General features: G+C 39.7%; 2 protein-coding genes across 3 annotated transcripts; both read right to left on the minus strand.

Moving 5' to 3' along the window:
- Positions 1-372: 372 nt before the first annotated feature.
- On the minus strand, positions 373-18,464 carry LOC121767584 (uncharacterized hydrolase YugF-like). The gene is given in 10 exon segments (XM_042163885.1): positions 373-516; positions 592-657; positions 732-827; positions 953-1,045; positions 1,295-1,384; positions 1,475-1,573; positions 1,886-1,935; positions 2,023-2,120; positions 2,197-2,286; positions 17,919-18,464. Coding segments are annotated over 9 exon segments (807 nt in total). The 5' UTR covers positions 2,268-2,286; positions 17,919-18,464.
- LOC121767583 (uncharacterized hydrolase YugF-like) lies at positions 15,741-18,745 on the minus strand. 2 transcript variants are annotated; one of them, XM_042163884.1, is made up of 10 exons: positions 18,477-18,745; positions 17,829-17,923; positions 17,655-17,752; positions 17,516-17,565; positions 17,066-17,161; positions 16,885-16,974; positions 16,543-16,635; positions 16,321-16,416; positions 16,180-16,245; positions 15,741-16,104 (listed from the first exon to the last, which is right to left on the minus strand). In XM_042163884.1, exons 1-10 carry the CDS (start codon positions 18,669-18,671, stop codon positions 15,961-15,963), a joined length of 1,023 nt encoding a protein of 340 aa, XP_042019818.1. In that variant the 5' UTR covers positions 18,672-18,745; the 3' UTR covers positions 15,741-15,960. The 2 variants fall into 2 exon arrangements, with proteins under 2 accessions (XP_042019818.1, XP_042019817.1); XM_042163883.1 differs by having other exon boundaries at positions 18,471-18,745.
- Between the last annotated feature and the right edge of the window lie 4,629 nt (positions 18,746-23,374).

A 23,374-nucleotide genomic window follows, 5' to 3' on the forward strand; every position in this document is an offset into this window, starting at 1 on the left:
CTTGGTACTCATTTATTTACGCGTCGCAGTTCCAAGCCGAAATTTATTTGTGTTGTATTCAAAAAAAATATACCCAACTTGTTTAAGTTTATGGTTTTGTGCCACTGAATGCAGCTAATGCATTTAAATAATTTGGTGATGAATCGCTTCGCCTTCATAAAAATAAAATCACTTGAGCTTGTTCAGTAGCTTGCAAACGACATAGTAAAGCTCTATACTCTCGGATAAATAATCAAATCATCGTAAACACAATATGTGGAAAGGATTCGTTCACGGCCCAGACGATAGGATCATTGCTTGTAAGAAACACAGGTCACTACTCACTAGCATGAAATCAAGTCATAAAGAGGTGAAACTATAAGTCTTTATTCCTCAAGCAACCATACATACCTTGCTCTCAGCTCGAACGAACTCTGCTATTAACTTGGAAACAGCAGCAGGCTTCTCTATGTGAGGGATGTGGCCGCACTCTGGTATTTGGCGTATCATTGCATTTGGTATTTCGCTGTGCAGTCTCTGTTCAGGAAAAGAAACAATGTGTCACTGCTCCATTCTCAACATCGTGCAGCAGAAACTAAGACGAAAACTCACCACTGCAAGCTTATAGTCTATAATCTGATCATTTTCTCCCCATATAATTAGTGTTTTCTGCTTCACCTGCACAAAGCAGATCAGATCATTCTGAATGGAGACTGAGTAAAACTGTGGTGCAAGTTTCATTATATACATACCTCCCCAATTTGAGCACTGACGTTGTAGCCTCCGCTTGTCATAAAATCAACAGTTGCATCAGCCCACCAAGGCAAGAGACAGTGTAGACGACCAATCTGCATCAGTGATAAGGGTTATTTAATTCAAATGAAAATCAAATATTTGACATATAGAAAAACAGTAACATTGAAGTTATGCGGATTTTTTTTTCATTTTCAGTGTATCAAAGATTACCACTCACCTTTGCCCAGTCATAGCAGGTACCCCATGTTAAGGTATTGAAGGTCAATGAAGTCGCATAGAGGCGCAATGGTAAGGACTTTAGCAAATATACCTGTGCAGCAGATGAATATGACTTAGATGTCAAGAGATATTAAATCGAGTCTGGCATAGTGTTCTTGAGGACTTATCAGTCGATCTGAACTCAGGAAAAGATATAAGTTCAGAAAAATACATGTATAAATTCCATTTAAAGCTTTAGGCAGGAGAAAGAGAACTAATGTTATAGCTTGATCATGAATTTGTGATTAATGTGAAGCAACAATCACTAGAACATGAGCATTCAAGTTGTTGTGGAACTCACTCCGGCATATGCCATCACTTTAGGTAACGTAGCAAGGTTCCCGGTGCCTTCAGCATAGACACTTGCATCAATTAAAATCAGCTTGTAGACCTAGAAATTAAACGAAGAATAGGGAACTCAGTAGTTTGTTCAAAATGATTATCCACGCAGATTAACGGAAAATCTCAGAACGATACTTACAGCTTCCGGGTGGTTGACTGCAAAGTCAATGGCAACAGCAGCTCCAAGACTTGGTCCGACCAAAAATCATCGGCTCTCTTAACATAGGATCTTCCAAAACTGGGTAAGACCAATCTTAAATGGTAAGCTACACTTCACATGTGTTTTAGAATGGAGTAATATACAGCCGAAACATGTGCTTGTCGACCTCTCCCAAGAGGCGAGAGATCAGGTTACCTAAAATTCAAGGAAACAAATTAAGGCAAATCATTAGAGGATGGCATCATTAATTGACAACTGTGTACAGTAGTTAGATTTTGGTACTCTGAACAATCCCAAAATATGGGGTAGTTTACTTCATAATGAACACATGCGAATATAACCTAAAAGAGTGTTTACGCAAACAGAAGTCAAGGATAGGAGTTCACACACCTGATAAAGGTGATCACGTTTGGAAGCCACGCTGCACGAGGGAAGCTTCTCTAGTAAAACACAACACGACAATAAAAGTTAAGCAATACAATGCACATATCGAAGAAGTAGAGTGAATATTAATCAAGAGAACTTGCCCAAATCAGAGAAGCCCCATCCAAGAACATCAACAGCCCACGTCTCAAATCCAGCATCCTCGAGTAAAGGAAGACCGTATCTCCATTCAAAACATGAGCTGAAAGGATAAATGTGAAGAATAAAAAACAGAGCAATGTTCTGAAAATTACCAAATAAACTTCACATTCTCAAACCTATCAAATCCGTGAAGAAGTACTAGGGGAGTTGTATCAAGCTGTGCTTTCGGCTTTATGCAGCTACTCATTACACGAGCCGTCGACAAACTTTAATACAACAAACAGAGAAATTGAAAATACAACGAGTCTGAAAAAACATGTACATATGTCCCCCCTCAAGCTTCGAAAAAAATTTACCCCTTTTTTCTCCTCATTCCGACTTATTGCACATAACAATCCAAATGAGTTGCTCAAACCAACAAGCTAGAGACCCATACACCCCTTCTCCTTCAAGTCCCTATTTGAATCAACACCACTGTTCTGGTAAAAAAGCCACAGGAACTATGGAGGGTACTGAGATTTTTTTTTTGTGCTTAAATATAATGAATACTGAGATATCTTATCTGAGGGGTTTACATTAGTAGAAACAAGTTAGACAAGATCACAAGTTACGATTTTACAAATATCGATAACTCGAGCAAATCACCCTAAATCGAATTCCACACGAATCGAAGAACAATAAAATGAAACGACATTATGATTTCAAGAAGATCAATTCCACATTTAGAATACATAAAGCAAAACACATGTTTTCTTTTTCTGCATTGAAATTCAGAGTTACATATAGAATCACAAAAACTCACGGATCTGCCGATGAAATCATGGAACTCGCGCTTCAAATCAAAAAATTAAACAGAACTCCCAATGAAAACACTTGTGGATCTACCAAATCGAAGACGAAACAACCGGAATAGAAAAGCACCTTAGATTTTGGCAGCTATGCGAGATTCATGGCCGAGATTTAGGTTTTTTGTTTAGATTAAGAGAATGGAGAAAAATAAGGGGAAGGAAATGAATGGAGAAAGAGTGGCGGGAGGGTTTTGTGTAGTGGGAGGATTTTGTTTTGTGTAGATCTAATATTTGCGAGCACCAAAAATTGTGCTAGTAAAACAGCGAGCACAATTTATTGTTGCTAGCAAAACAGCGATCAATACTTTTGCTACCACCATGTGCTCGCAAATTAGCAAGCATAATTAATTTGCTTGAAGTAGTTGTCGCAAAATTATTTGCAACCATCTATTTTGCATTTTAGTCGCTTTTTTGGTCGAAATTCTTCCAGAAATTGCAAGCACAACATATGCTTGAAAATATGTGCTTGCAAACAAGCATTTTTTTTTGTAGTGGGTTGATTTCTGATTGAATCTTTTTCCTATCTGTATGAGAGCATGTCCATGATGGGTAGGGAGGGGTGGGGATCCTCTGCTGTGCTTTTCAGCACAGCAGCCCCTGCTGCCCCTCCCAACAAATAAAATAATTAATTAAATAAAATAAAATAAATTAAAAATATATATATTATTTTAATTTGTTGTGAGGGGCAGCAGGGGCTGCTGTGCTGAAAAGCACAGCAGAGGATCCCACCCCGGTAGGGAGTGGTTCTGACTTCTGATCAGTTCTACGTACATTGTTAGCTTCGAATTACAATTTTTTTTTAAATAAAATAGAATGATATTCTAAATGTGGTTTGAATTTATATTGGTTTTGTGTATTGCGACTGAATGCTATTAATAAGATCCATATTTAAAGATTTATTGATAAGAATGCTTGCATTTAACTAATTTTTTCTAAAGTAAGCTGATTTAGTTTGAAGAATGCAATGTCTTTATAAGCTGATTGAGTTTGAAGAATGCAATGTCCGTATATATACGTGGGATTGTGATCAATACTAGACCAATTTTAAATGCATAATCAAAATTAAATTTTGGACCACAAGACGAATTAATCTTTTGATTAATTTAAGTGGTATATAATTTAATTTCCTGTCCGTATATATACGTAGGATTGGAATGAATTTATTCCTTAATGAAATGAATTTATTCAAGTAAATAAATTCTTTCGATTTAATTAGAGAGCCCAATCTTCAAACCAAGAAGGTTGAGGATGGGTGAATAGGGGTGGGGAAATGGTCGGTTTGGTATCAGTCGGTTAACCAACTCCCGTTTTTTCCAAATACCAGAACCGTAACCGAACCTTTAGTCGGTTCGGTTCCTTGAGGATCCGATCGGTCCTGACCGATAGGTTCTTCGGTTCAACCGAACGAGAGAGTAGCAGCATGGAGAATTAGACAGCAGCCTTGTCATCGTCGGCGTGAGAGAGAGCAGCAGCCTCTCGTTGCCTCGTCAGAGAGAGTAGCGCAGCGAGGAGAAAGTAGCAGCCTCGCCGTTGTTGGCGTGGGAGAGAGCAGTGGTGCCGGCGTGCTAGGAGAATCTAGATGAGAGAGCTCACGAGTTATTTGAATTGACTTCATTGTAAACCCTTGGTATTTTTTCATGGAAGATAAGTCAATGTACTATATCAGTATAGGATTTATAAGTTATTTGCTAATGCTCCATATTTATCTAATACGTTGAAGTTCCAAATTTAATAAACAAAGTAGCTGTCATGAGATTGGTTATTGAATCAGAGAGATGATTTGTGTTTTCTCTTGTTTGAAATGCAGACAAATCATAGGGACATAGAGTTTGGTTTCTATCACAACATTGTTCTTTGAAACTTTAAATGTGTAGGGTCTATGAAATTAAAGTGAATCTATAAAAAATCAAAATTAAATCTTCTAATCGGTTCTTCGGTTCTTGGTTAGAACCGAGAACCATCCAAACCCTAAACCCACTAACTAAGACCGAACCTTAACCTTATTTTTTCGGTTAACCAAGAACCGAGAACCGTTTCCCCACCCTAGGTGAATCTTTTGAGTTGAATATGAACCTTAAGAAATTAATATTCAGATTAATTATTTCATAAATTAAATCTTTTGATTTAGTTGAAGCAAAAAGTTAAACGCTTGGAAGAAGCCGAATCGAAATATAAAATGCATATGCCCAATAGGATAAGTGCAAATAACTAAGTTTTAGCATATTTTTCAAAGCTAAATAGATTATTATTTTTTCTTCAAAAGAGAAATCGTGAAGAAGGTAGCATCAAAGACGGAGAATTGTTATCGTTAATTTGTGGAAAAAAAATACAAGGTGAACTTTGCTATGTGGCATTTCTCAAAAACCGAACACAAGTTAATTGTTTATTTAAAGGATATTGTTTGTCATAAATAAATTTTTTATGATGTTTTATCTATTTGGACTAGAGTAATAATCTGAACAAATGTTATGAATTGAAAGGTCCTAGGGTAATAAACCCTATTCGGACTAGAGTACACAATGGATCGATGACCTCCGATAATTTAACAGTGTACAAACTCCGATAATTTAACGGAGTACAGACAATCGGCTTCACTCTTCATGATTGACTGAATTTATCCTAAGTTGTATCATTTGACTGATAGCCATTCTTTATTGATCTCTATACCGGGATCATATCCTAGATTCGTAGTAATTCAACCATAACACATACAACACATAAGAGATGATTTACCAACCTCCATCCATAGCTTAAATTTGATGTAGGGTAGTATTCCACGGTTTGATGTTTCCCCTATAAGCTGCGGTTGATGTTATCGTCTCTTGGCCTTCCTTTACTCGATTCTTTTGATGGAGAAGAATCTTATATGTATATGACTTTTCTTTATTCTTGTATATAGAATATGTAGAGAATTGTTGTGTATTAAAAGCTGTAAATTCTGAATGTATTTATAGGCAAACACACAACCATTCCGAAGGGTCGTGTCCGTTCGTTCACATCTTTTCATAAATGCATCAGACTTATCCACATATTTCCTACAGCTTTTCCATCTTATTTACATACTTATATACACATAATGTATCATCTATTCAAGGCAAGAGAAGAGGGCTATCAATACGCCCGATTCTAACTCTTTAATCGAGACCGATCCATCACAGTATCGTCTTTCATGTTAGAATCCAATTGATACATTTAAACTTGATCTTTAATATTAAACCAATCTCTACATAGGTCATATATAGGAATAAATATTCCTACATTCTCCCACTTGACCTTTGTAGATTTCAATGGTTTAATAACCTTTTTGCGCACTTTACAACCAAGTTCATATATCCTTTAAATACCTATAAAGTTAGATTCAATTGGATCATGACGGTCACACACTCATTTAGTCGACATGATTCCTTCCATGTATCACAAATCAATTCTAACTTTATATGAACAAACCTTTCATTGAGATGTACTCTAATTCTCAATACAACATATGTTATCTAAACAACCATACTGTATACAACTTTAATGATAACATATAAACAAGCACAAACACAACTTTTATTGAATTCACAAGAGTGTTTACACAATACATGAGTCCACAACTAAAATAGCAAGGCTTTATCTATAATACCCATACGCTCTACATGGCCAATAAACATACTGGGTGGTAGTCCTTTAGTTAACGGATCCGCTACCATCATATCCGTTCTTATGTGCTCAAAATACACTCTTTGTTTCTGCACTTCTTCTTTAACCGATAAGTATTTCAACTCCATGTGCTTAGCACCCTTCGAGTACTTATCGTTCTTTGAGAAGAAGACAGCTGCGGAATTATCACAATAAATTTTCAGTGGCTTGGCTATGGTGTCGACAATTCCAAGTCCCGAAACAAAGTTCCGCAGCCACAATCCGTGAACTGTGGCTTCAAAGCACGCCACAAACTCTGCCTCCATAGTAGAAGTAGCAATGACAGACTGCTTTCCACTTTTCCATGATATTGCTCCTTCGGCTAAAAGGAACAAGTATCCAAACGTCGATTTTCTGGTATCAACGCATCCGGCATAATCTGAATCTGAATATCCAACCACCTCTAGATGATTGGATCTCCTATAGGTAAGCATGTGTTCTTTGGTGCCTTGCAAGTACCTGAGAACCTTCTTTGCAGCCTTCCAGTGGTCCATACCGGGATTACTTTGATAACGACCCAACATACCAACCGCGAAGGTGATATCTGGTCGTGTACATGTTTGAACATAGTTCAAACTCCCAACCACTGATGCATAGGGAATCTTTTCCATTTCCTTACGCTCCAATTCATTTTTCGGACATTGCATTAAGCTAAATTTATCTCCCTTCTGAATTGGAGCAATTCCTGCGGAGCATTTATCCATTCTATATCTCTCTAAAACTTTATTGATATAGCCTTTCTGAGACAAGCTTAACAATCCTTGTGATCTATCTCGGAATATCTCTATTCCGATCACATAAGACGCCTCACCCATATCCTTCATTTCGAAGTTTAAAGAGAGATACTTCTTGACATCATGTAGTAAACCCATGTCATTTGCGGCTAGTAAAATATCATCAACATATAGGACTAATATGATAAACTTGCTCCCACTGATTTTAATGTAGATACATCTATCAACGATGATCTCTACAAAGCCATATGAAACAATGATATCATTAAACTTTATATACCATTGTCTAGAAGCTTGTTTGAGTCCATATATTGACTTTCTCAACTTACATACTAAGCCTTCTTGCCCGTCTATCATGAATCCTTCGGGTTGTTTCATGTATACCTCTTCTTCTAGTACCCCATTAAGAAAGGCCGTCTTTACATCCATTTGGTGAAGCTCCAAGTCATAATGAGCCACCAAAGCCAATACAACTCTTAAAGAATCCTTCTTTGAAACTGGAGAGAAGGTTTCTTTGTAGTCAATGCCATCCTTTTGAGTGAATCCTTTAGCAACAAGGCGAGCCTTGTACCTTTCAATGTTACCTTTCGAATCACGTTTTGTTTTAAAAATCCATTTACAACCAATGGCTTTAAAACCCGTAGGCAATTCTACTAAGTCCCAAACATTGTTATCTCTCATGGATTTCATCTCATCCTTTGTTGCATTTAACCAATTTTCAGAATTGTCACTTTCCATGGCTTGTTGGAATGAGATAGGATCTTTATCAATGCTCAAGTCACATTCACTTTCAACGGAATATACCACATAGTCATTCGATATGGCCGATCGTCGTTCCCTTACTGATCGTCTTAAAGGTTCTATTGGTTCATCATTCCGTTCTTGAATTATGACTGGTTCATCTTCAATCTCAATAGGTGGGTTATGCACTTCATGTTGTTCAATAGGAACAACAATCTTAGGTGCAACAAAAGGTGGATGAACAACCTTTTCTTGAACTTCATTAAAGTTCACTTTACGAGGTTCATCACTCCCACTAATTTCAATGAACCTAGCATTACCCGTCTCAACTATCCTCGTACTATGGTTAGGACAATAGAATGTATATCCTTTTGACTTATCTGGATAGCCAATGAAATATCCACTGACCGTCTTCAAATCCAGCTTCTTTTCATGCGGATTATACAACTTTACTTCTGCGGGACAACCCCAAATACGTAAATGCCTTAAACTCGGTTTCCTTCCCGTCCACAGTTCGAAAGGTGTCTTTGGAACTGCCTTACTAGGAACCCGATTAAGCATATACGTTGCAGTCTTTAATGCATAAATCCACAATGAAAGAGGTAAATTACACCCACTTAACATGCATCTAACCATATCCAAAAGAGTACGATTTCGTCTTTCCGCTACACCATTCTGTTGCGGAGTACCGGGCATTGTATATTGTGCACAAATGCCCTTGCTTTCGAGGTACTTTGCAAATGGACCCGGACATTGTCCAGATTCATTAAATTTTCCGTAGAATTCACCACCTCTATCTGATCTCACCACTTTAACTTTTCTATCTAATTGCATTTCCACTTCATCTATGAATATCTTTAAGACATTCACGGATTCAGCCTTTTCTCGCAATAGATATATGTAACCATACCGTGAGAAATCATCAATAAAAGTGATAAAATAATTTCTACCATCCCACGAAGGTGCATCAAACGGACCACAAATATCAGTATGAATTAATTCAAGAAGTTGAGAACTTCTTGTGGCTTGTTTCTTTATTATATGTTTAGTTTGCTTCCCCTTTATGCAATCTATACACACATTTAGATCACTAAAATCCAATTGAGGAAGAATATCATTCTTTACCAACCTCATCATCCTTTCCTTGGATATGTGACCTAGTCTTTGATGCCACAAGAAAGCCGAATTTTCACTTGACACACTACGTTTTGTGCCTCTACTTTCAACATTAAACAATGATTCAGAAAACTTTGCATCAAGATTGAAACTGTAGAGTGAATCAAACAATGTACCACTTCCATAGAAGTAATCATTTCTGTACAATGTAAATACACTATTTACAAATTTGATTTTAAATCCTAATCTATCCAACCTACTAACAGACACAAGATTTCTAGCACAATCTGGTACATAGAGACATTCCTTAAGATCTATATGACATCCCGTGTCCAAGATCAGTCTATAGGTCCCGACGCCATTAATTTGTGCTTTCATCCTGTTCCCCATGAACAAGTATTGTTCATTTCCTTTTATAGGTTGGATCGTACTGAATCCCTGTTCAATGTGAGACACATGAGTAGTAGCACCAGAATCTAACCACCAAGTATTATTAGGCACTTCAATAAGATTTGATTCAAAGCAAACGAAACTATCATGTTTACCTTTCTTATCGAACCATGCCTTCCTTTTTGGACAATCCTTCTTGAAGTGTCCCGGTTCTCTACAGAAGAAACACTTCCTTTCCTTTTGGATCTTCTTTTCGGGGCCTTTAGGAAAAGAAGAATCTTTACGCTTGTCCTTTTTACTTGTCTTTCCCTTACTGGTGCTTGCTCCTCCATGACCCATTAGGTTCACAACTTGGTCACCCATCTTCTTTAGTCTCCCTTCCTCTTGAACTAACATGGCCTTTAGTTCTTTAAGGTCCCATTTATCTTTTATGGTGTTATAATTCACCTGGAACTGACCAAATTCAATAGGAAGAGAGTTTATGATGAATTGAACCAAGAACTGTTCATGAACCTCCATTCCCAAGGTCGTGAGCCTTGCTGCCAAGTTTGACATGTGTGTTACATGATCGTGAATCGGTTTAGACCAGTCAAACTTTCTTGTAGTGAGCTCACTCATTAGGCTTCCCACAATTGACTTGTCGGCCAATTCCGACTGTGAACACTCCTTTATCTTTTCAATAAATTCCCTTGCACTCTCTGTCTTAGGCATAGATGGCTTGAAACTTTCTGCCATCGTCATCCTCATAAGATTGAGACTTAGCCTGTTAGATCGCTCCCAAGTCTCATAACGAGACTTGTCCGTTTCAGAGCTCTCTGCTGTAATGGCTGTAGGCTCATCTTCCGTAAGTATGGCATGATCAAGTGACATAACACCCAGTGAAAACCGGATCTGTTCTGACCATTCACCATAGTTCTGCCCATTGAACTTTACGACAGAGTTTGCAGATGCATATATATTAGATGAAGCTGCAACATTTATACATGCTTACAATTAGAGCTTTGAACTTTAAACACCGATTCAGATAACTGTAATAACATGTATTCAAGCAACCTTTGGGCAATACTTAAACACATATACTTTTATTTTTGATGCTATAATATACTTTAATGATCAATCATATCATACACATATCAAATAAGCATGTTGTCTTTGGGTATACATACTACATGTGATACTGTAGACAAGATTAATCCTTTTCGTTTTATTAACATACATACAATGATCCACCTTTGGGTGATCTCCAAGTATATAGCTAATAAAGTTATTGATCAATCAACTTTCTTGTCATTTAGCATCCTTTAATCATGATCAATAATTTAAACAACTTTACATCATTTCTATAATCATAATGTCATATAACAAGACCACTTTGGTGATTAACATGTCACATAACATTAACATGCAACTTAAAAGGATTAAAATTTGACATGCACGAATTTGTCCAGAGAGTTTGCCCGGTCGGGCGATTTTATACCTTTACAACGCCCGACCGGGCGTTTTGGCATTGGTGAGTTCCGAGAGTTTGCCCGGTCGGGTGATTTTATACCTTCAAAATGCCCGACCGGGCGTTGATATCGACCTTCCAGAAAGTTCGCCCGGTCGGGCATTTTCGTACCTCATAAACGCCCGACCGGGCGTTGTTTCAAACGACACGCCCATTCGAAACGCCCGACCGGGCGAAATGATGCCTGACCGGGCGAATCGTCTGTCCTCTGTTTTCTCCCTTCGATTTTCATGTTTCAACCTTTCATGAAACAATCACCCAATACGCAGCGGAACCAAACAACACAAAATGAAACATATACTTTCATATTTTGATTTTGAACATTCAATATGGTGATTTAAACAAATCTAGGTTGGCTCTGATACCAACTGATAGCCATTCTTTATTGATCTCTATACCGGGATCATATCCTAGATTCGTAGTAATTCAACCATAACACATACAACACATAAGAGATGATTTACCAACCTCCATCCATAGCTTAAATTTGATGTAGGGTAGTATTCCACAGTTTGATGTTTCCCCTATAAGCTGCGGTTGATGTTATCGTCTCTTGGCCTTCCTTTACTCGATTCTTTTGATGGAGAAGAATCTTATATGTATATGACTTTTCTTTATTCTTGTATATAGAATATGTAGAGAATTGTTGTGTATTAAAAGCTGTAAATTCTGAATGTATTTATAGGCAAACACACAACCATTCCGAAGGGTCGTGTCCGTTCGTTCACATCTTTTCATAAATGCATCAGACTTATCCACATATTTCCTACAGCTTTTCCATCTTATTTACATACTTATATACACATAATGTATCATCTATTCAAGGCAAGAGAAGAGGGCTATCAATACGCCCGATTCTAACTCTTTAATCGAGACCGATCCATCACAGTATCGTCTTTCATGTTAGAATCCAATTGATACATTTAAACTTGATCTTTAATATTAAACCAATCTCTACATAGGTCATATATAGGAATAAATATTCCTACATTGACATATCGAAAATGAAATGTTCGATTCTTGATTTTATTCATCTTTCTTTTTTCATCCTCATGATTCCCCCTCTAGTCGCGATTCCACGGACCTTGCTATATATCCTTAGCAAGTGTAGTTGTGACATTGACAGCGTTGCCTCTTTTTTCTTGTCGAAGATTTGTTCTCATGTCATCGGTCTCTCTTCCCCCACACGATTTAGTAACTCTTCGGCTTTGTGCTCCATCGTCTCCTGTTGCGGGGGAGAGTATCTTTGGTGCCAAGTCTCGGGCAATGGCACTGCACTTTTGAGTAGCGTCTCCAGTCGTTGCATCAGATGAAGGTGACTGTGACTCCGATTTTTCGATTCCCATGTTAATTTGATGTGTATAGTTCGAATAGGCTTGAGACATGTTCAATCAGGATTTAAAACTATATTTTCATTTGTCCTCCATGGTTAGATTTGTTGGGTTTTTTTGTTTGCTCCTAGGCAATGGTCGTTCCATGTGATCAACGTGCTTTGATACTATCTCATACTTGAATATGAACATAGAATTGGAGAAGGTTAATGAGTTATGTATTTCTTCTTGTTCTCTTCAAGTTAGGGCTGGCAAATCGTGCGGATTGGGTCGTTATCGGGTCAACCTGATAATGACCCAACCCAATAAGGCCTAACCTGAACCCGACCTGTTAAGGAAACTATAAATCCGAACACGAACCCGACCTGCTACCTTCAAATCCGAACACGACCCGCACCCTACACGAACCCGTTATCGACACGATATAATATGGGTTGACACGACACGATAACAACCCGAACCTGATATTACACGATTAAAACCTAATATTACACGATTAAACCTTAATTTTTAACCTAATTTACACAATTAAAATTCGTTTTATACTATTTAAACCTAATTTATAAGAAATTAAAAAAATAAAGTAATATATATATTTTTAAATAATAATAAAAATAATAATATTATTTCTTAATGGGTTACCCGTGTCCGACCCGCATCCGACCCGAACCCAACCCGAAATTATCGGGTTCTTAATGGGTCAACCCGATAAGGACACGGATCCAATAAGACTTGACCCCAACCCAATAATTTTGTGCGGATTCGTGTCAGATTATCGTGTCGTGTCGAAAATTGCCAGCCCTACTTCAAGTCATGTACATTCAATAATATATTATGATTCTCTTTCCTTGTTTGACACGTTTCGTGTAGTTGCCATGTGTTGTCAAGTTCGTGTAGTTACTATATATCATGTCGTGTCGGCACAAATAGGACGTGTCGCTAATGGATTTGTTTCGTGTGCGGATCGTGTTTTTATTTGAATGTATCCGGTCGAATTCCTATTCAAATTAAGAATTTCCTGAATAAATAGTGTTCAAGTTTGGCATTAACAATTTAGATCGTGATCACGTCAATCTAATAATAATCCAACTATCGACGTTTGATATAGTTACCCAAATTCGAACTAAACGAAAATCTAGAGTGATATAATTACCCAAATTTGAATGCAAATTCTAACCCAACCAACAATTTCGAATGCGATAGATCAAATGTCATTCTAGCAACATCACATCAATAAAAAAATAATATGAAATTAGATTCATTACACTTCAATTCGTGTTCAAACGTCAGCAAAGAAAACACCTACCATACAAATTATTACAAAAATATAATTAAAAAGATTATTTCATTTGTTTCTACGATATTATGTCCAAAAATAAGGTATGTAAGATTTATCCGTAGACAAATTACCAAAATAGAGAAGAAATATAAAGTAAAGTAATAAACTGCAAAAAGATAGTAACCCAAATAAGTCCAACTTCACACACATATAAATACGTACAATACCACTATCTTTTCCCATGGATATTGGTTCAAGATTTTTTTACTAGTAGACATTTTCTATTGAGATTGTTTAATTTATTACTAGAGAACAATGATGTCTCCTTTTGTGTTTAGCTTTGTGATTTTCTCAGCCTTGGCTGCCTCTTCAGGTAAAAACTAAGTATAAAAGATTTTGTTAACTTTGAAATGAATCTTCATCTTCAACTCATCATCTCTCTTGTCTTGCAGTTGCAGCCTATTGCGTGTGCAAATCAGGGCTGAGCGAGAGCGTTTACGCCAAGAGTAATCGGAGATGATTGCTCGGCAATTCTCCCAACTGGGAGGTGTTACAATCCAAACACCCTCCAAGATCACTGCAGTTACGCTGTTAATAGCTATTATCAGCTGAAATCTCTACTTGGTGCAACCTGTGATTTTCAAGGAGCTGCTGCTCTGCCCCCTTTAGCAATTACCCATCTTCATCAAAATTATATACTCTACTTATTTTTTTTGGTTTAATTGAATTTTTACTATTATTATTTGTAATATTTACAGCTATGGTCAGTGCATGGCTACTCCCAGGTTTGAACTTCACTTTTTCCTTATTTAGAATTAGAGAAAATATTCTGTGTCAACCTTAATTGGTATCTCGTCCTTCAACATCATTATTGAATTTAGTTTTGGACTTTTGGTTGTGCAGCACAGGTGGCGGCACTGCCACCACCCCTGGCGGGGGGGCCAAGCCGCGATCGTCCCCGGCGGGAGACTTGACCCGGCGGCCGGTGTGGCATATGCATATAGCGGTCCCAAGAATAATAGTGCCGCACTCATAAGTTCAGCAATAATGCTTGTTGCGTCTCTCTTCCTATCTCTTGAAATATCTATGGTTGCTAAGCAGCAAAAATTTAAGATTCATGTGATCACATTTTAATTCGTTTTGATTTTGCAACCAATCAAAATTCTAGTGTTGACATGAGTTGATGATAACTTATTTATGTGACACTAAATTAAATAATTTCATTTGTTATGGTTCTTTCCATCACATCATATTCTTCGTTTAATCTTATTCTTTTTTTAATATTACCTCTGCCCATAAAAAATATACAGCGACTAATTTTGGTGGATGACCAAAAATGAAAAAAAAAAATAAAACAAATTAATAGTAGTTCGATAACAAACATGCCAGATTTTGAAACTGATATATGCAAAACTAAAATTTGATGAAAATTTGGCATGCATATGTCGACCAATATAGCAAGGGCTTGACTGGTGCCGACCACTATTACTACAAGAACAGGTTAGCTGCTCCCGATCGTCGGCACCTTTACCCTATCTGATTCTATCCTCAACCCAAAGCTTCCCATAGTTGTTGTGGCGACACCGGTTTTGTTGTGAATGTGCAGAGGAGGTTATTACTAATAGCCTACAGCTGAATCATTTGGGCCCTTTTCTTTTATTTGTGTATATTACATCCCAACTCTATGTTTCATAGTGATATAGGCTGCAGCATGATTTAACTAAAAATAGTAAGAGTATAAGAAAATGTTATATAAAGAGACGGTTCAGTTTGCAAGATTTTATCTACATGTGTTTGGTTTATGAGATTGAATCTCACAACTTAATCCTAGATTGAATCATGTGATAACTAGTGATAGTCACACTCCAACTAAAACAATCTCCCAACTTAAGCCTTGATGAATTATTATACCATTATTAGTCATTGAAACCGAACTACACTTGGTACTCATTTATTTACGCGTCGCAGTTCCAAGCCGAAATTTATTTTGTGTTGTATTCAAAAAAAATATACCCAACTTGTTTAAGTTTATGGTTTTGTGCCACTGAATGCAGCTAATGCATTTAAATAATTTGGTGATGAATCGCTTCGCCTTCATAAAAATAAAATCACTTGAGCTTGTTCAGTAGCTTGCAAACGACATAGTAAAGCTCTATACTCTCGGATAAATAATCAAATCATCGTAAACACAATATGTGGAAAGGATTCGTTCACGGCCAGACGATAGGATCATTGCTTGTAAGAAACACAGGTCACTACTCACTAGCATGAAATCAAGTCCATAAAGAGGTGAAACTATAAGTCTTTAATTCCTCAAGCAACCATACATACCTTGCTCTCAGCTCGAACGAACTCTGCTATTAACTTGGAAACAGCAGCAGGCTTCTCTATGTGAGGGATGTGGCCGCACTCTGGTATTTGGCGTATCATTGCATTTGGTATTTCGCTGTGCAGTCTCTGTTCAGGAAAAGAAACAATGTGTCACTGCTCCATTCTCAACATCGTGCAGCAGAAACTAAGACGAAAACTCACCACTGCAAGCTTATAGTCTATAATCTGATCATTTTCTCCCCATATAATTAGTGTTTTCTGCTTCACCTGCACAAAGCAGATCAGATCATTCTGAATGGAGACTGAAGTAAAACTGTGGTGCAAGTTTCATTATATACATACCTCCCCAATTTGAGCACTGACGTTGTAGCCTCCGCTTGTCATAAAATCAACAGTTGCATCAGCCCACCAAGGCAAGAGACAGTGTAGACGACCAATCTGCATCAGTGATAAGGGTTATTTAATTCAAATGAAAATCAAATATTTGACATATAGAAAAACAGTAACATTGAAGTTATGCGGATTTTTTTTTTCATTTTCAGTGTATCAAAGATTACCACTCACCTTTGCCCAGTCATAGCAGGTACCCCATGTTAAGGTATTGAAGGTCAATGAAGTCGCATAGAGGCGCAATGGTAAGGACTTTAGCAAATATACCTGTGCAGCAGATGAATATGACTTAGATGTCAAGAGATATTAAATCGAGTCTGGCATAGTGTTCTTGAGGACTTATCAGTCGATCTGAACTCAGGAAAAGATATAAGTTCAGAAAATACATGTATAAAATTCCATTTAAAGCTTTAGGCAGGAGAAAGAGAACTAATGTTATAGCTTGATCATGAATTTGTGATTAATGTGAAGCAACAATCACTAGAACATGAGCATTCAAGTTGTTGTGGAACTCACTCCGGCATATGCCATCACTTTAGGTAACGTAGCAAGGTTCCCGGTGCCTTCAGCATAGACACTTGCATCAATTAAAATCAGCTTGTCGACCTAGAAATTTAAACGAAGAATAGGGAACTCAGTAGTTTGTTCAAAATGATTATCCACGCAGATTAACGGAAAATCTCAGAACGATACTTACAGCTTCCGGGTGGTTGACTGCAAAGTCAATGGCAACAGCAGCTCCAAGACTTGGTCCGACCAAAATCATCGGCTTCTTAACATAGGATCTCCAAAACTGGGTAAGACCAATCTTAAATGGTAAGCTACACTTCACATGTGTTTTAGAATGGAGTAATATACAGCCGAAACATGTGCTTGTCGACCTCTCCCAAGAGGCGAGAGATCAGGTTACCTAAAATTCAAGGAAACAAATTAAGGCAAATCATTAGAGGATGGCATCATTAATTGACAACTGTGTACAGTAGTTAGATTTTGGTACTCTGAACACTACTTCATTTCTTTCGTCTGAAACTGCTTCATGCTTAGATCTAATCCCAAAATATGGGGTAGTTTACTTCATAATGAACACATGCGAATATAACCTAAAAGAGTGTTTACGCAAACAGAAGTCAAGGATAGGAGTTCACACCTGATAAAGGTGATCACGTTTGGAAGCCACGCTGCACGAGGGAAGCTTCTCTAGTAAAACACAACACGACAATAAAAGTTAAGCAACATACAATGCACATATCGAAGAAGTAGAGTGAATATTAATCAAGAGAACTTGCCCAAATCAGAGAAGCCCCATCCAAGAACATCAACAGCCCACGTCTCAAATCCAGCATCCTCGAGTAAAGGAAGACCGTATCTCCATTCAAAACATGAGCTGAAAGGATAAATGTGAAGAATAAAAAACAGAGCAATGTTCTGAAAATTACCAAATAAACTTCACATTCTCAAACCTATCAAATCCGTGAAGAAGTACTAGGGGAGTTGTATCAAGCTGTGCTTTCGGCTTTATGCAGCTACTCATTACACGAGCCGTCGACAAACTTAGCTATACAGAAGTGACGATTCCCAGTTAATTGAAATGATAGAGTTTACAAGCCATACACTAATTCAACACCTTTTCATACATATTTCCCCGTATCCATCTAGATCTCACAACTTAAACTTGAAGATATATACATTCTATACATATATGAGTGAGTAGATATTAATGCATTAGAATCCAATTGTACCAACTCACTTCAAATTACCAAACAAATGAAAAAGACGAGTAACAACAAAATTTAAAATTGAAGATTCAATTTCCCCTAACAAACACCAAAAAAGAAGTGAAATATTTCCCGTGAAACACCGAAATCTCCGCATGCACGGAGTTTCTTCATCAGCACTCTCCACTCTCCACTTCTTTAGGCTCAAATAAGAGAAATTAAACATTATTTTGTAACAAAAAGAAATATCAAATTGAGCATGCAATGGAGTAAACAGGTCCAATTGCAGGCGATGAAAACAAAATTGAAACAATGTTCAACCGCAAAAACCAGTAAATTGAACCAAATAGCAGATTTAAAAAAAGGTAATGCAATACAAAGCTTTACACCGACGGGGACTCGCTCAATCCTGGAAGCCAGTTTTCTGGCAAAAGGGTCCGTAATACTGTTGATTTCTTTAGGAAGAAAGGCGGGAAAATTGGTGGCGGAGGTTATGAAGCTTTGCCTAGTAGAATAATGTGGGCTAAATTGAACGGCGGATTTGGGTCCCACGAGCGGCGGAAGCAGCGCGGCGCCGGCTAAGAGCATCGTGGGTCGACCCGAAAGAATCCGGGTAAATGGGTAAACAAATTTGTGGAGCGTTCAGTTAGGATTTTGGCTTCACAAATCATTATTCATCGGACCTTTATGAGGCAGGGTGGACCCCCTACCCTAGCTCTTGCACCAAAGGTTCCACGAGCATCTCCAATAACCGGCGTCACCACCGCGACGCCGATTTTTCGCCCACGCCGGTTTGACGCCGAACCATTGGAACCGGCGTGGGCGAAATCGGCGTCAAAATCGGCGTTGCCATGCCGATTCCCGCGATGACGCCGGTTCCGACGCCGATCCTCACGGGCGCCATTGTGCGTCCCGGATCGGCGCCAAACCGGCGTCGGATTTAATTTTTTTTTTTTTTTCGAAAACACTATATATACGCGCGTTGAACCTCATTTTCATTCGCACCACTTGTTTTAACGAGTACTCTCTCTCTACCTTACTTTCTGTACAAGATCAATAACGAGCAATGGAGAACAACTACGAAGGTACTCCAGTTAATCCCGGGGGATGGTCTCTGACTCCCCCGCCTCCCGGTGTAGGGTCTCAGACGCCCCCGACTCCCGGGGCAGGGTCCCATACTTCCCCGGCTCCTGGGGGAGGTGGTTGGCCTCCGATGAGCGGGTACTACAACATGTACCCGTGGCAGCATATGATTCCGGGGTGGGCACCCGGCATGCAGCCCCCTATGCAGATGATGCCGGGGTGGGCACCCGGCATGCAGCCACCGGCGCAGCAGATGATGCCACCGGCGCAACAGATGATTCCCCCGGCGCAGGGGACGCACGGGGGGGACAACGGCTATCGGCCGACTTTTGATTTTTCCACCGGTTCTTCGCACACATCGACCCCAACGGATGCACAGTATATGGAGACCTTCTCCTTAGCGGACTTGGGTTTTGATATTAACGAGGTTTCGGAAACTCTCATTCAAAGCCAGGGAGTAGGGCGGGGTAAGAAGAAGGGCAAGGTGAAGAAGGTCGGCGAGTCGTCGCAGCCCCAAGCCGAAATCCGGGGCCGGAGGAAGTGGACAGACGCGGAGAACGTTGCGGTTGCCAAGGCGTGGGTGAGTGTCTGCGACGATCCTCTGGTTTCGAACAACTAGAGGATCGTCAACTTGTGGGCCAAGATAGCCGCAGCCTACAGGGCATTTTGCCCTGAAGGGAGACCGTGCACCGGGGAGGAGGTCCGGAAGTGCTGGGACCGAATCAGGGCTGGCGTCTCTCAATTTTCGGGTTTGTACGCCAACGCCCTCCGCATGCAGACCAGTGGCCAAACAGATGAAGACTGCAGGAGGATTGCGGAGAGAGCCTACCCCGATCCGGATAAGAAGTACTATGAGTTCACCTACTGGAACTGCTACGTTGTGCTCAACGAGTCGGAGAAATTCCGGGCAGGCGTCGACGCTGGCTGGCCGAAGAGGCAGAGACTGAACTATACCGGAGATTATAGCGGCAGCAGCGGTGGTTCGTCAGACCTCCCTGAGATGGCCCAGGAGGTCCCGACTCCTCGGTCGTTCGGTCGCCGACCTCGCCCGGTTGGGCAAAGGCGGGCGCAGCAGGTTGCGAGGGGGGGCACCCCGAGTTCCCAGGACGTCCATTCGGCATCCCCCCTCGGCAGGTCTACCGAGGAGCTCAAATTCTTCGCGCGCCAACAAACGCGCGCTCAAATGGTGAAGACCTTAGCCGACTTCCAAGCGGCGGTGGACCCCGAGGTGAAGGATTTTCTTCGTGTATTGCTCCAGAGCCAGCGTGAAGAATTGGAGGCGATGATGAGGGACACCGGCGGGAATAGCCGCGGCGTAGGTGGCGACGGAGGCGGCGGCGACGACGGTGAAGAAGCGCTGGGCGACGACGGAGACGAGGACGGCGGCGATGAGTGATTTTGTTTTACTTTTTTAAATTAATGTACTTTTTAATTTTTATACTTTTTTATATTATTGTATTTTTTTAAAAAGTAATTTACTTTTTAAATTTTAATATTATTATTCGAATTTTCCGTATTTGTCTCGTAAATTAAATTCCGTATGTTGATACAAGTGTAAATTAAATTATATAATAGTTATTAGTGATGTGGATAGGTAGTGTGAAGGCTATGTGAGGGCTATTTGATGTCCAGTTGATGTGGCAAGCTGATGTGGCAGGAGAATTGTAGTGCTGATGATGTGGCAGTGTGAAGGCTATTTGACGTCCGTGCTTATTGGAGATGCTCAATGCTCCCTTCCTCCTGTGAATCTGTGATGTGTTTTTATACACTAGATTTTAGAAAAAACTAAACAACTCCACATTTAATTACTAAAATAAAATTAAGAGTGAACTATACGGTGTATTTAACTTAAAACATAAAATATTCTTGGATGTTTAAAATAGTAGGTTCCTGAACTTAAAGTATAATCACACCTAAAGTATATTTTCACTATTTAAATTAATTTTTGATCAAAAATGCCCCAAGACATATTTTGAATTTTTATAAATTAGTGAAGACTTGTAGTAATAAAATACTATATTATGAGTGAATTAAAGTAAGTATGTGGACAATTAGATTCTAATTTTTCGAATCTGAATGTATTTCATTAGCAATATTAGGTCATTAGTATAGGAGTAGTCACATTTTAAGTTCTTTTACATTTTTTCAGATTTTTTTCATTTTCATTTTTTTATCCTAAGGGCATTTTTATTAGGGCTGTCAAATCGTACGAGTTGGGTCGTTATCGGGTAAACTCGATATCGACCCAACCCAACAAGGCTAAAATCCTAACCCAAACTGAAATCATCGTATATTCTTATTGGAACTCACCCCATTAACTTCATGCACGTTCGTGTTATTTTAAAAATTGTCAACCCTTCCGTTAACGTAGTATATTACGGTACAATTTAGTTTGATACGACACGATAGCGACTTGAACATGATATTAAACAATTAACACCTGGTTTTAGACAGTAAAACTTGTTATAACATGATTTAAATCTAAATAATAAAATTAAAGTATAATATTTTTTAATAATAAAAATAATTGAAATAATAATTTTATTTCCTAGGGTAGCCTAAACTAACACAAACTCAACTTAAAATCATAGAATTCTTATTAGATCGATAAGATAAGGATCCAAATCTAATAACTTTGCGCGCATTCATGTCGTGTCTAATATTATTCGGATGGGATCCCCTGCTGTGGAGGGGTGCACAGCAGGGGTGTGGTCCCTCACCTTCAATATTTTATTCATTTAACAAAATTAATAAAATTTAATAAAATAATAATTGTGAGGGGTGCACAGCAGGTGTTGTCCCTTATTTAATAAAATTTTTAAAAAAATAATAAAATAATGATTGTGAGGGACATCACCCTTGTTGTGCACCCTTCCATACCACGATATCCCATCGCAATATTATTACCCCGGTATCAATTTTCTTTAATGGTGGTATGTAATGATTTGTTGACTGAGACCATCAGCAGTGGGGCGCCCTTCAGCATTTTTATCCTCCTCCTTCTCCACCTGCAGTGGGGCGCCCTAAGGCGCGCCCTATGACGCGCCACATCATCATTTTGTTGTTTTGTTTAATTAATTTAACTGTTTTCAAATAACACGTAACGAGTAAAAAAAACGACTAAATAACAAGCGGCGAAGTTTTAATAAAAAAATTACACCATTCAACTAAAAAAAGAAAAAAACTAAGTCGGGCCAATTCCCAACTTCCTACGCAACTCATCGAGTAATGCACGGAGATACTCGGCTTGTTCGGGGTCGGTGCACTTCTTAAGGGCCTTGTCCGTCTGCAACATCGTCCTTGCCATCGACGCTGTAGCTAACGACGCAAACGCGGTGGCCGTCTGCGTCGGGAGCTCATCCGGGTCCGGAACAGGGGCGGCAGCGGTCGACGATGACGTCGCGGTCGCCTTCCCCTTGGCCTTCGCAGCCTTGATGCCGGGAGGACGCCGGGAGAACACCGGTGTGCCGGAACTCCCTTCATCCACGTACGTCCTGTTGAGGTCAACCGGGTTAGTGCCGCTGCCGCTGCTCGTGTAGTCACCAGCTTCGGTGACCTTCGTCCTCTTCGGCGCACCAGTGTGCAGAATTCCACCTTGGAACTTCTGCTTCTCCCTCAAGAGTGCCCAGATGGCCTTGTGCTTGAACTCGCCGAACATCGACCGGTACGACAACATCGCTTTAGAGCGCACGTCGTGCACGCTCTCGCCGCTCCCCTGTGACCGCGCGCACTTCTCGAACTCCGCCGAGTACAAGTTCACTTGCTTCTTGATTTGATCCCAGTGCTTGCGGAGTTGCTCACTCTTGCGCTTGTACGCGGTCGGCGGCTTGACCGAATTGTAGAGGTCAGCGATGCGCTCCCAGTACGCGGTCTGTCTCTGGTTGTTGGCGAATATCAGATCTTCCGATATATCTACCTAACACCGGGCCAAAGTGAGAGTTTCGTCGTCGGTGTAGTTCGTACGGCCGGGGGCGTACTCATCGCAGTCACCGGGAGGCGGCAACTTCTGCGCCCGCTGCCGGTTCCGCTTCGCCTTCCCCTTGGCGGCACCGGTCGCTGCGGGGGCGGGATCAGCCGATGCGGTTGGGCGGTGCGGCAACGGCTCTATATCAGACAACCCATACGATTCCGTACTGAAATCGGGATCGTAGTCGCCGAACGAACGATAATCGACGGGTTCTGTACCCGGCCAATGCGCATCTCCGCTA

This window comes from Salvia splendens, chromosome 15 (assembly GCF_004379255.2).
Source record: "Salvia splendens isolate huo1 chromosome 15, SspV2, whole genome shotgun sequence".
NCBI classification, from domain to species: Eukaryota; Viridiplantae; Streptophyta; class Magnoliopsida; order Lamiales; family Lamiaceae; genus Salvia; species Salvia splendens.

What these genes read in the sequence shown, in the direction of transcription:
- LOC121767583 (XM_042163883.1), bottom strand. Translation starts at nt 18,671, where the DNA reads ATGCTCTTAGCCGGCGCCGCGCTGCTTCCGCCGCTCGTGGGACCCAAA. An exon ending in AAGTGATGGCATATGCCGGA is followed by an intron (nt 16,636 to 16,884) that starts GTGAGTTCCACA and finishes TCTGCTGCACAG; the next exon opens with GTATATTTGCTAAAGTCCTT. An exon ending in TAGACTATAAGCTTGCAGTG is followed by an intron (nt 16,105 to 16,179) that starts GTGAGTTTTCGT and finishes TTTCCTGAACAG; the next exon opens with AGACTGCACAGCGAAATACC.